Source organism: Culex quinquefasciatus, chromosome 3, assembly GCF_015732765.1.
Source record: "Culex quinquefasciatus strain JHB chromosome 3, VPISU_Cqui_1.0_pri_paternal, whole genome shotgun sequence".
Classification (NCBI taxonomy): domain Eukaryota; kingdom Metazoa; phylum Arthropoda; class Insecta; order Diptera; family Culicidae; genus Culex; species Culex quinquefasciatus.
In genome coordinates, this window is record NC_051863.1 from 44,654,532 (window position 1) to 44,667,526 (window position 12,995).

The 12,995-nt window shown below is 36.9% G+C and overlaps 2 protein-coding genes across 2 annotated transcripts; one reads left to right on the forward strand and one right to left on the reverse strand.

Moving 5' to 3' along the window:
• Positions 1-3,530: 3,530 nt before the first annotated feature.
• LOC6046870 (elongation of very long chain fatty acids protein AAEL008004) lies at positions 3,531-4,744 on the forward strand. The gene is made up of 4 exons (XM_001863966.2): positions 3,531-3,728; positions 3,789-3,982; positions 4,038-4,281; positions 4,340-4,744. Exons 1-4 carry the CDS (start codon positions 3,668-3,670, stop codon positions 4,663-4,665), a joined length of 825 nt encoding a protein of 274 aa, XP_001864001.1. The 5' UTR covers positions 3,531-3,667; the 3' UTR covers positions 4,666-4,744.
• A 5,407-nt stretch (positions 4,745-10,151) lies between these two features.
• On the reverse strand, positions 10,152-11,739 carry LOC6046874 (elongation of very long chain fatty acids protein AAEL008004). The gene is made up of 4 exons (XM_001863967.2): positions 11,579-11,739; positions 11,331-11,521; positions 11,130-11,267; positions 10,152-11,075 (listed from the first exon to the last, which is right to left on the reverse strand). Exons 1-4 carry the CDS (start codon positions 11,634-11,636, stop codon positions 10,665-10,667), a joined length of 798 nt encoding a protein of 265 aa, XP_001864002.2. The 5' UTR covers positions 11,637-11,739; the 3' UTR covers positions 10,152-10,664.
• Between the last annotated feature and the right edge of the window lie 1,256 nt (positions 11,740-12,995).

Here is a 12,995-nt window from a genome sequence, read left to right on the forward strand (position 1 = left end):
CACCGGAAGTCAATTATAATTATTTGCTCATATTGGCAGTTATCAGCGAGAAATAGTAAACCAACCTAGGACAGCCAGAGAAGATATAGAATTGAAGATCGTGACAACCGGTTTTTCAAACCTTTTGTCACATGGTAGATAGAACCAGACAGGGCGCTGGCATTTATAAGGGGAATATCCCGAGCAGACGGAAATAACTTGGGAAAGTCAGTTTTTGATATTGTGAGAAGATCGAAACATGTTATTGGGATGATCGGATTAGATGTTAAAATAACAAAAATCAATAACAAAGATTTGTTCGAAGAATAACTTAAACTGTTATTATGTTGTTATTGCAATAACAAACCAATAACACAGAAGGAATCATGAAGGAATAACCAGATTTGTTATTTTGTACGGAGAGGTGGAGCAGCATAATAACAACAATTGTTATTGAACTTGTATGTCTCCATTACAAAAAAGTTATTGTTTTGGTTTATTTGCCATTTGCAAACAACGTCTTTTTGAAAAAACTTCAAATGTCAATTTTTACAACACGGGTATCAAACGATCGGAATTTTTCATACATTTCGAATGTAATTACAACATTTTTAGAAAATACACAAAATTTTTACAAAACTACGTATTTTCGAATAAAATACTCAAAATTTCTGTTTTAAAAATGTGGGTACCGAACGATCGGGATTTTTCATACATTTCGAATGTAATTACAATATTTTTTGAAAATACTCCAAATTTTCACAAAACTACGTATTTCCGAAAAAAAAATACTCAAAATTTCCGTTTTTACAATGTTGGTATCAAACGATCGGGATTTTTTCATACATTTCGAAAGTTATTAAAAAAATACTCAAATTTTTTACAATACTACGTTTTAAAAAAAATGATTTGATTATTTGATACCCACATTGTAAAAACGGAAATTTTGAGTATTTTATTCGAAAATACGTAGTTTTGGGAAAATTAGAGTATTTTCTAAAAATGTTGTTATTACATTCGAAATGCATGAAAAAATCCCGATCGTTTAATACCCATAGGGTAAAAATTGAAATTTTGAGAATTTTATTCGAAAATACGTAGTTTTGTGAAAATTTTGAGTATTTTCTAAAAATGTTATTATTACATTCGAAATGTATGAAAAAATCTCGATCATTTGATACCCATGTTGTAAAAATTGAAATTTTGAGTATTTTTTTTCGAAAAAAACGTAGTTTTGTGAAAATTTTGAGTATTTTCTAAAAAAATTGTTATTATATCCAAAATGTATGAAAAAACCTGATCATTTGATACCCATAATCCAATAACAATATATTTTTTGGATTCTTTAGAGAAAAAAAATGCATTTTCAAAATACAGGAAAATACGTATTTTTGTGAAAATTTTCATGAAATAATAATTTTAATGGATAACTGACATCATGCCGATTCCAAAACACTATAATTTTTTGATGTTTGCATGATTTTTCATACGATTAAAGCCCATGTCTCCCATATAGCCAAAAATCTATAAGCTCTGTGCTTCAGTTAAGCACTGTGCCGTGCTTAACCGAGGCAGCAGAACGGTGCAAAACCGGGGCAGTGCAAAACCGAGGCATGACTTTATATCAAATAATTTACAAAAAATCAACTCTCAAATTTTCAACTTTTTAGAATAACTTTAGCTTAAGGACCCCATTTCATGGCCAAAATAATGACCCCGACGAAATTGGACCAAATTATACCAAAGATCTAAACATATTTAACAAAAGTAAAAATAATAACAGATAGTGTTATAAAATTATTTTTTACAAAAAAAATTGAGAAATTCTTTGAAATTAAATTTTGATTTTCGGACGCGCCGCCTGCAGAAACGGAAAAAATGACGAAAACTGTAATAAAAATAAATTTCATCGCTAAAACAGCAATAAACACAAAAAAAAAAAAAATAAAGAATTACTTATAATAATAAAAATATAAAATTTCGTTTCTGCACGCGGCGTGTCTAAAAAAAATTCCACAATTTTTGCCTTCCTCACCTTACTGAGGAAAGGCTATAAAATCACTCGAAAAATGAACTTCTTAATTTGACCTCGTAGACCCACCTTCACGTATACCTATCGACTCAGAATCAAATTCTGAGCAAATGTCTGTGTGTGTGTGTGTGTGTGTGTAGGGATGTGGGTCTGTGCACCAAAAAATATGCACTCGATTATCTCAGCACTGGCTTAACCGATTTGGACCGTTTTGGTCTCATTCGATTCGTCTTGGGGTCCCATAAGTCCCTATTGAAAATTATGAAGTTTAGTAAAGTACTTCAAAAGTTATGCTAAAAAAACGATTTTGGCGTATGTCCGGAAGATTGTAAAAAGGGTGGTTTTTGCAAGAAACCCTGTCATGTTATACATTTTCAGAAAGGTATTAAAAAGACCTTTCCAATGAGCCTAAAACATCAAGGATCTGACAATCCTATCAAAAGTTATTAGCACTTAAGTGTTACTTATACACTTTTTGGAGGCCGGATCTCAGATATTTCAATGACAATGATGTCCGGGTCCATCATGCGACCCATCGTTAGTTAGATAATCGAAAGACCTTTCAAATGAGCCTAAAACATCAAGGATCTGACAATCCTATCAAAAGTTATTGGCACTTAAGTGTTATTTATACACTTTTGGAGGCCGGATCTCAGAAATTTCAGTAAAATGATGTCCGGGTCTATCATGCGACCCATCGTTAGTTAGATAATCGAAATACCTTTCAAATGAGCCTAAAACATCAAGGATCTGACAACCCTATTAAAAGTTATTGGCACTTAAGTGTTATTTATACACTTTTTGGAGGCCGGATCTCAGATATTTCAGTAAAAATGATGTCCGGGTCTATCATGCGACCCATCGTTAGTTAGATAATCGAAAGACATTTCAAATGAGCCTAAAACATCAAGGATCTGACAATCCTATCAAAAATTATTGGCACTTAAGTGTTATTTATACACTTTTTAGAGGTTTGATTTCAGATATTGTGATAAAAATATTGTCTGAATCTTCCATGTGAACTATCGTTGGATAGGTTTTTTTATCAGACCTTGCCGATGAGCCAGAAATATTGATGGTCTGCGAACCATATCAAAAGAAATGAGTAATAAAGTTGATTTGTTAAACATGTTAAGGGGGAATGTTGCTATTTTTACTGAATGTATTGACTTTATGAATATGAGGAAGGCACCAACCACCTAAAGGTGGATTAAGTAACGTTTTTGATATGTTATGAAAAAATTCTCGAGAAATCCGACATATTTTTCGAAGAAATAAAATCAGAACTGCTTCGAAAATGGTTTCAAATTGTCAAATCACTTTGAAAATCAAACAAATCAACATGAAATTCCTTTGTTGCACAACTTTATTAGATCTAAAACAGATATCTTACACTTTGTAACTTTAACGTGACATTCTTATACTTACTGTGTCGTTAATGGGAACGTCCACTCAACTGTGTGCAACTATTATTCACTTTCACTCGATTGGCAAGTTCAACAGTTTCGCAGCGGGATATGGAAATATTTCAGCAAAGGTTTTGAGAACAGTTTTCACTTTTTGAACGTGCCATTAAGTGTCGATGGAGGATACTATAAATTCATCATGATTCTTTCCGATTGGGATCAGTCGCGCTAAGAGAGTAAAATAGTCAAAATGGCTCTAGTGGTACAGCGGGTGTTTGATGAGTACCATCAGTACATGAAAGAACACCGAGGTAAGGTGGCTTTAATGATGTTGAGATCCAAATTTTACTTGAAATTTGAAAATTTCTTAGACACCAGGAGCGCGAGTTTACCTCTAACCAACGAGCCATGGCCGGTGATGATTCTGATTGCGACCTACCTGTTCGTTGTCCTCAAGGCTGGTCCAGAGTACATGGCAAATCGCAAACCGTTCGATCTCAAAAATGTGATTCGAGTGTACAACGTCTTGCAAGTGATCGCCAATGGAGCGTTCTTCGTAACGATAGTAGGTTTAATCTTGTCGGCGCGTGAACTCGAAATTACTAGATTGTCTATTTCAGATGTACCTGTTGCTGCAGCGACAAAACTTCTCCTTGGTTTGTCAACCCGTAGATTACAGCACCACCAGGGAAGGTTTTCAGGAGCTGTACCTATCCTATGGCTATTTTCTGCTCAAGGTTCTGGATCTTGCCGATACAGTATTTTTTGTGCTTCGAAAAAAGCAATCTCACGTGTCTTTCCTGCACGTGTACCACCACGCCGTAATGGTTCTGATGACGTATTTAGCTGTAGTGTTTGTTCCTGGTAAGATCACTGGAAGCAAAATTGAAACTTTCTGACCAAACTATCGTACCAATTTTAGGGGGTCATGTGTTCATGCTGGGCGTGTGGAATTCGTTGGTTCACGCCGTCATGTATTTTTACTACTTTTTGGCATCCTACCAGAGCCAGGACACCATCTGGTGGAAAAAATATCTGACCCGGCTGCAGCTGGTTCAGTTCGTCCATCTGGGCTTTCACTTTGGCAGGCCTGCCCTTTCCGGAATGGACTGTGGCTTTCCGAGGATTTGGCACTGGGTTGGCTTCGGACAAGCCATCTTCATTTGCAGCATGTTTTTGGACTTTTACGTGAAAGCTTACGTGGCGAAGAACCGCAAGGGGAGCTCAAAAAGCACGAAAATGAGGTAGGGGGTCATGCTAAAGCCAGTAAACTAATTGTAGAGCGCAAGTTTTAATGTGTATGTAAATAAAAGGAACGTAACTGTAACGTATTTGTTGATTATACCCGAAAAAACCAGCACGGGGCATCGAACTAGGGCTATAAACGTAAACAACCGGATTTGTTTTGTCAAAGATACTACACCCAGAACTGGACATCGGCATACGAGAAGAGCACGATTCGGTAGTAAAATGATACTGTGTGCGGACTGAGAGGATAAATCCCGAAATTACCGAGAGTACTTTACTCATGGGTTCATCTTTAAAACAAAGTTCATCTACACAGAAAAAAAAATCATGGTAATATTACATCTGGGAAGGGGTACATCTTTTATGTCAGAAAAAAGGTGTAATTTTACCTCTGGAAATGTGTAATTTTACCACTTTTCTGGTGTAATGTCACTTTTTCAGTCTAAATTGAGGTAAAATTACATCATAAAAGAGGTAATATTCAACCTTCCAAAATTACAGCTTCCAAATTTACATTATTTTTTTCTGTGTATCGAAAAAAAAGTATCGGTACCGAGACTCGAACCCAAGACCTTTGGCATCTTGAACCGTGCCTTTGTCGTATGGGCCACCATGGTTCGGTGACTAAGTGGCGGCCATTTGTCCATATAAGCCACTAAATAGGATGAACTGTTCCAATGAACGAATGAACACGCGAGAGGACTATACTCTCGCAAAAACAAACACTTTCCTCACGTTTCTTTTTGTGAGGACTCGTTCTTTAACTTTGCGTGTAGAATTGGAGACTAATGAAGACGCACACCCAAACGGCGGTCGCATGATTGTGATGCATGGCGGCATGAAAGTATATCAGAATCTGCATGAAAACTGTCCTCATGCATTTTTTGCGATATAGGGGTATGACATTTTTGCCCGTTATCGACAATTATCGACATTACCGACGGCTTTTTGGTTGTATTTCACAAAAAAAAAACCTTAACAGAATGAGGATTGAACCACCAACTTCTTGGTTATTGGTTCGACACGCTACCACCGCGCCATGGACGCTTGATGGAATGTGAGTGAAAGAGCACCAACATATTCTTCTCTTTGGTGTGTTGCTCTTGGACGGGCCAGCTTTATATGTGTTGGTGAGAACTGCAGATCGCTGAAATATTTACACGCGTGCAAAATTGATCTACGGGCTTGCTGCAAAAAATGTTATAAAATGTGACATTTTCTGCAGCAAATTCACTGTTGCAGATTTTGAGATATATATTTCCTTTGGGTGCATGGTACACAGCAAAAAAAAAAAGAGTAAATTTGGAAGGTGTTGAATATTACCTCTTTTATTATGTAATTTTACCTCAATTTAGACTGAAAATGTGACATTACACCAGAATAGTGGTAAAATTACACATTTTCAGAGGTTAAATTACACATTTTTTCTGGCATAAAAGATGTACCCCTTTCCAGATGCAATATTACCATGATTTTTTTTTCTGTTTCGGGAATAACATTTCAGAGAGTCACAAATCAAAATATAATAAATCTTATTTATGTATTTTTTGAAAAAATCCTGTAGCTGCTCAGAATGATTCTTTTTATTAAAATAAACCAAAAATGCCGCCAACAATAATATATGCTTAGCATTAGGTCTCAGGCAAAGCTTCCCAGCAGGTGTATTTTTCAAATCCTCTGAAATGTCTTCCGCAAATTCTTATTCGGCCAATGAACTTACAGATCATCATAATATTAATTTAAATCTACAATTTTAGGCGGTTAAACCAATATGTGAGCTCAACCATGTTGTATGGAAACCTTAAGAGCGAGTCCACGAACAGGGCATAGCCCATTGTTAGGGACGTTGTGGAGCTCACCAATCTGCCTGATTCAGGGGTTGTTTGAACTTATACAACTAACATCTGGGCTAAATATGAGCACTCTAGCTCAATGGAAGGTGGAACAAATCTGGACACAACTTTTGAACTTTTAAATACCTAAAAAATGAAAAAAATTGCAACTGAGGCAAATTTCAATTGAGTCTCAAAATTCTTAAACAAGGCTTAAAAATGCTACAAAATGAAGGGTGAAGCATCCCAATTGTTCAAATCCAACGAAACTAATTTTGTTGTTTTGTGTCTATTCTAACTGAAACCAATGAAAAAATTCAAATAGTGTGCAAAACATTGCTAAAATCACTTCCCAATTCACCCCATGTGTCCCGATTTACCCCGGATAACGAAACAAAAATAAAGAAACAAAATATTTTCGTCCTTTCGATTTTGCACCCTTTTCGTCATGTTATTCCCCATAATTTTGACACTAGACACCAAAACTTTGGTACTTTTAAGGCTTCAGTGACATTGTATGCAGATGACAGCCGTAGCATCCCCATGAAAAAAGGCTATCCACTTTTGTCAAAAACGAGTTATTAGAACCAGGTGGTAGAGGATGTTCCAATACATCTTTTGAAACTTGAATTTCACTAAAATACTGTGTTTAGATTTGGCTGCCGATGCGAAAAACCAAACGGATAATATGCCACTCTTATGGGAAATTGCCTTTACGGAGATTTGGTGACAAACACTATAACGCGTTTTTCTCGGAATACTTAATTTGGCATAATAGTCGAATTTTCAATTATAGGCAGTATATACAAAATTCTTCTACAAACAACACAAATAAAACCATTTTTTTATTTATGCATTCTGAATCAAGATTTGAATGTTTTTAAAACAAACATGGCCGCCAAACCGTTGTTGCAAATGATGACTTTCAGAGCCTTAAGCAAGATTTTTTTAACTAAGGAAAAACAGAGAAAGATGGTTTTGTTCCTTCAAATCTTAAATAAAAATTTCTATGAATGTTTATTTATTCGTCAACTGGGGCGAATCGGGACTACAGTCTGGATAGGGACAGCACGTTTTAAAACACTTAAAATCATCGGGACCGTGGTGTAGGGGTAAGCGTGATTGCCTCTCACCCAGTCGGCCTGGGTTCGATCCCAGAAGGTCCCGGTGGCAAATTTTGAGACGAGATTTGTCTGATCACGCCTTCCGTCGGACGGGAAGTAAATGTTGGCCCCGGACTAACCTTAAAAGATTAGGTCGTTAGCTCAGTCCAGGTGTAGAAGTCGTCTCCCTGGGTCCTGTCCTGGTGGAGTCTCTGGTAGGCAGTTGGACCAACAATCCAAAGGTCGTCAGTTCGAATCCCGGGGTAGATGGAAGCTAAGGTGTAAAAAGAGGTTTGCAATTGCCTCAACAATCAAGCCTTCGGACACCTAGTTTCGAGTAGGAATCTCGCGTAAACTGCTGTCCCAATTCGCCCCATGTGTCCCGATTCGCCCCAGATGACGGTAGTTAATTCGGTAGTTGATAAATTTGTAAACTTTAGATCGGTAAACCATCTGTCAAAATGAACATAATTTTACCGAAAGTCGGTAGTTAAATGAACAACTGTGAACGATAATGACTATCGAATTTCGGTAAGATTTTACCAAATTTGTTAGTCAAAAATATAATTTTCTCGAATGAATGCTATGTACTGAAATCAGGTTGTTGAACTTTTTCTTTTGCTTTTATAAAAACATATCCAAATGTTTTAAAATATTTATTTTTTTATGTTGATGACATTGCCAAGCCTGCTTAGGATTCGTTCAAAAATTACGTCAATGAATAGAGGAAGGGGAGGATTTGTTTGGAGGATCTAGGATTTGTGACAGCCCATTTAAGGTGTAACGTGCCATCATTTTAAATGGCGGTAAAAGTATGGCAGAAAACCGTCCCGTTTCACGTTAACAATGATTGTTTCCCGTTACACCTTATTCAGTTAAAATCAAAGACTTTTGAGCAAAATTGAAATTCCACGAACAAGCTGCACGGTTAAAAATGTAAAAAAATAATCACTATGCGCAGAATTTCCAGAGGAACACAGCAAAGTATAAGCCAGGCTCGATAAAGCTTTCTTTTTCGAGAATCTAGCCTATTTTTGATAACAAAATTTTCGCCATACAAAACTGACCGAACTTTAAAACGCCTGAAAACTACCATTTCAATTACATTACCTTAATAAATCGCTGATCGCTCGACGTGCTGCAGTCAGAGGGACCAGGTGATCACAGCCAAACACAATATAACACGCGATTTTCCCAAAATCTTGAATCAAAAAACGTGAAGTGGAAAATTTTGTGATTATTTTTTTGACTGTTCAGACACTCTCCAATACAACTGTCATATGCACTTGTGGTTTGCTTGTGGTAGTAGTCATCAAGAATGTGGTTGCCAGAAATTCAAGTCGAGCACTTTTAATAAAATTCAAAAACAACATTGTCTTGCTTGATGTTTTACCTCATACTGATAAAAAACAATCTAACAACTCATCCATGAGTTGTTTTGTTACATAAAAGAAAATTTAAAGTGGAATACGAGATAAAATAACAACACAAAAAATAAATTAGAAAACTTCGCACAATTAAACTCTGCTCCGTTTGGCCACACTTTTTTGGCACGTCAAAGGCATATATTTATTCAAGGTGTGCTCGATTCCTGGTGCAACAAAAAAAACTAGCACGAAAACCAGGTTTCAAGCAGATTTTGTTGATATTTTTTATTTTTATACATTCATATTTTACTATTCGCCGCAACCAGTATGCAATTTTCGGGCAGCTTCAGTTTAGCAGTGCGCATCCAATAAATCCAATATTTATGTTAATTATTTATTTCGCGCAAGGAATCAAGCACACCTTGTTACAAGCCCTTGCTGGGACGCAAGATTTTGACAGTTCTGTTTGTATTTATCATCTGCTGGTCTGTCGTGAAAATTGCTCGACCGTGCGAAGGAAAATTTAATTCTAGAAAATTGAGAGAAAACCACAGGAAATTGCAATTGTAGGTAATTTTTGTCATAATTAATTTGTATTAATTGTTCTCAAACGATTTACGTTTTACTAGGTCGTGGAGCGGACAGTGAAAACAACGGGTCAGTGGTTAGACCAAATAGACCTCACCCGTCAGTGTGGGAACCACTCACGGAACCGACGAGATTTCTGACCCACCCACCTCGATGATCACAATCTGGCCAGGACAGGAATAGCTGGATCGGGTTTCTCCCGGATCCACAGCCCAAGGAAGTGAGCTCCACACCGGTACTTCACCATCAGTTTTACCAGGAACAGCTGATTACCGGACCTGATCGATGTAGTGCTACACCGCATCCTTAAGCCCGGATTCACAAAGCTGCTGATAAAGCGTGTTCATCGGCTCCGCGAGAAGCTCAAGCTGGAGTTCGGCATCTAAAGAGTCAGGTTGGTCTCGAACGCAGTCGTTGAGACCTTCGAAATCCGGATCGTAACCTCCCCGGACTGATGGGACAGCTACCCGCGCGCTAATTTTGTTATTTGTGGTAAAACATGAAAATAAAATGTGAATAAATGTTTAAACCAAGACTAGCCTTTTTTAATATATTCCGAAAAGTAACTTTTTTCCGAACAAAAACCATATTTTAAGTAAAATGCATGGAAGAACATGTATTTATATCTAACGCTTGATTTCAGTGTCTTGAAATATTTTTAACTACAATCATGTAGGAAAATTATGTTGAAACCCGTATGTTCGTTTCAATTTCGAATAAAAAAAAACTCGTTCAAATATTCATTTCAGGATGAGTTTCAAGTTAATAGTTTCGAAATTTCGAAATCATGGTAACAGGTAAATGAAGCACTTTTCAAAAGTTAGCAAAGGTATTTTTTCATTCAATTGGTTATTTTGATTTGTTAGCAAAGTTTTTTCGACCACACAACTACCACTAAACGATGTCACAAATACTATTAAACCAATGACGTCACCAATGATCTTGATGATGACTAACACAATCAAACCTCACTAATACATTTACATTAATATTGCCTTCACGTTTCACCTTAAAAGGTGTAGTAAATGTTCGTAATAGGGGGGTGGGAGGCGGGGGGGGGGGGTTCTGGAATTCCCGGTAATCTGTAATCGTAACATTTGAACAAAACCTTACTTAATTTTCCGCTTCAGATATGCCTTCTTGTAGAAATCAGCAAACATCGCAAACATAAACACGGCCTGAACCATCCCCAACCAGAACCAGTAGACTGGAATGCCACAGTCCAGTCCCCGCAGGGCCGGCTGTCCAAAGTACACCGCAAGCGCCACAAACTGTCCCATCTGCATCATCGTCAGGTACTTCTTCCAGCGGACATCCTTGACTTGTTCCGGTCGGTACACCGTCATGAAGAAGTAAAAGTACATCGCCGCGTGGACGTACGTGTTGAGTAGTCCCAGCATCGAGCAGTGTCCAGTGGGATAGTTGCGCATAAAGATGAACGGAACGAGCACCATCACCGCGTGGTGATACACGTGCAGAAAGGACACGTGGCTTTGCTTTTTGCGCAGCACGAAGAAAACCTACGAATAGATAGATGATATGCGAGGAACGCTTCTGGGACTTGTGAGATTAACCGTGTCGAACAAATCGGCCAACTTGAGCAAGATGTAGCAGTACGCCAGCTGAACCTCACGCATAGCTAATTTACTGGTAGACTTGTCAAATGGCTGACATGACCAGGTCCACCCTTTTGAAAGCAAAATATGTGTGCCCTAGAAAAATGAATTTATTTGTTAGCATTGTAATAAAGAATTACAAAAATCTTGTAAACTTACATAACAAGCCAAATAAACATTCGCTGCAACCTGTAAAACGTTGTAAACGAGGAGAAGCGTTCGAAGGTTGAACGGTTTCCGATCCTTCATAAGCTTTGGTCCCAAATTAAGGACAAAGTAGAGGTATCCACCAACGAGTGCAACTGGCAGCCATGGAGGATTTATTATAAACAAGTCCGTTGTTCGTGGATCTAAAAAGAAAGTTCCCTCATTATTGAAACAAACACCTCAAAACTCACAACATTAACCTTGAGTTTCGTGATAGTACTGGAAGCCTTGATGAACGTATCTGAGCACTAGAGCCATAACGTCCTAAGTTCTGGGTTCTGGGCGAAAGCAAATTGCAACACTTCTGGCCAATCGCGAGCAACAAACTGCGGTTCGAATTGTACCTGCACAGCCATCGACGCCAACCTTGCTGCGAGGAGAATTCAATTAAAAAATTGTGAATAGTTTGACCCCCTTCGAACGGCAAATCACGTTATATAATTGCTTACCGATAACTATACACGTAGAGCTGACAATTTTTCAAATGCTGTTAAAATTACAATCAAGTTATTCCAAGATTTCTCAAAGTTCATCTTTTACAAACACGTTTTTGCAAATCGATTTTTCATGCCATTTTTCTATCTTGAATTATTTGATCACCCATACCTTTTGTCCATAGAAATCGTTTCAAATCATTGGTTCATCCAAAATTTAGGGGGCTATCCATACAATACTGAGTTTACTTGGAAATAGAGAGATTTTGGAATAATTTTTAAAAAAATAATTGTATTTAATACAAATAACATCAAAACCGGAGACGCTTAAGATTGTTAAGTACAACGCTTTTACAACCCTTTTTGTCTTTCTCACTGAATAAAGGCAATAAAATCACTCATAAAAAGACCTGCCTAAAGTTTTGATCTTAATTTAATTTTATCGATTCGAATTCTCTGTGAGGCTGTATCTCAGAAACTAAATGCCTGATTTTCATAGTATGAAAGAGAAAATTGTAAAAATCGAAAATGTATAACTTCCTGTAGCTATAACTTGAGAACGATACATTTTATTAAAAAGTGCTTTTCTATTGCAAATTAAATTTTGCTTCAAAAAATATTTTTATTTTATTTTATTTTTTGTTTGTGTAGGTTTTTGATATTTTCCAACAAACTCGATTAAAAAAAACGTTACTTAATCCACCTTAAGGTGGTTGGTGCCTTCCTCACATTTAAAAGGTAATGCTATCCAAAATAGGGCGGACCTTTAAGTGTTCTATCAATTTGGCTCATTATTCATTCATTTAGATTGGGTAGTCGGTTCTAAATATTTCAGGGCACTTATGTGCTTACAACTTATGATAGAGTAGTCAAATCCCCAATTCAATTTATGCCCGTTGGAAAGGCTTTTTAATTACCTATCCAAAGATAGGTCGCATGATATATTTGGACAACGTTTTCATCAAAATACCTGAGATCTGGCCTCCAAAAAGTGTATAAATAACACTTAAGTGCTTATAACTTTTGATAGGGTTGTCAAATCTTCAATGTTTGGAACGCGTTGGAAAGGTCTTTTGATTACCTATCCAACGACAGATCGCATGACAGTTTCGGACAACGTTTTCTTTAAAATTTCTGAGATCCGGTTTCGAAAAAGTGCATAAATAACACTTAAGTGCTTATG

What these genes read in the sequence shown, in the direction of transcription:
- LOC6046870 (XM_001863966.2), top strand. Translation starts at nt 3,668, where the DNA reads ATGGCTCTAGTGGTACAGCGGGTGTTTGATGAGTACCATCAGTACATG. An exon ending in GTACATGAAAGAACACCGAG is followed by an intron (nt 3,729 to 3,788) that starts GTAAGGTGGCTT and finishes AAAATTTCTTAG; the next exon opens with ACACCAGGAGCGCGAGTTTA. An exon ending in GAGCGTTCTTCGTAACGATA is followed by an intron (nt 3,983 to 4,037) that starts GTAGGTTTAATC and finishes TGTCTATTTCAG; the next exon opens with ATGTACCTGTTGCTGCAGCG.
- LOC6046874 (XM_001863967.2), bottom strand. Translation starts at nt 11,636, where the DNA reads ATGGCTCTAGTGCTCAGATACGTTCATCAAGGCTTCCAGTACTATCAC. An exon ending in GTACTATCACGAAACTCAAG is followed by an intron (nt 11,522 to 11,578) that starts GTTAATGTTGTG and finishes CTTTCTTTTTAG; the next exon opens with ATCCACGAACAACGGACTTG. An exon ending in TGGCCGATTTGTTCGACACG is followed by an intron (nt 11,076 to 11,129) that starts GTTAATCTCACA and finishes ATCTATTCGTAG; the next exon opens with GTTTTCTTCGTGCTGCGCAA.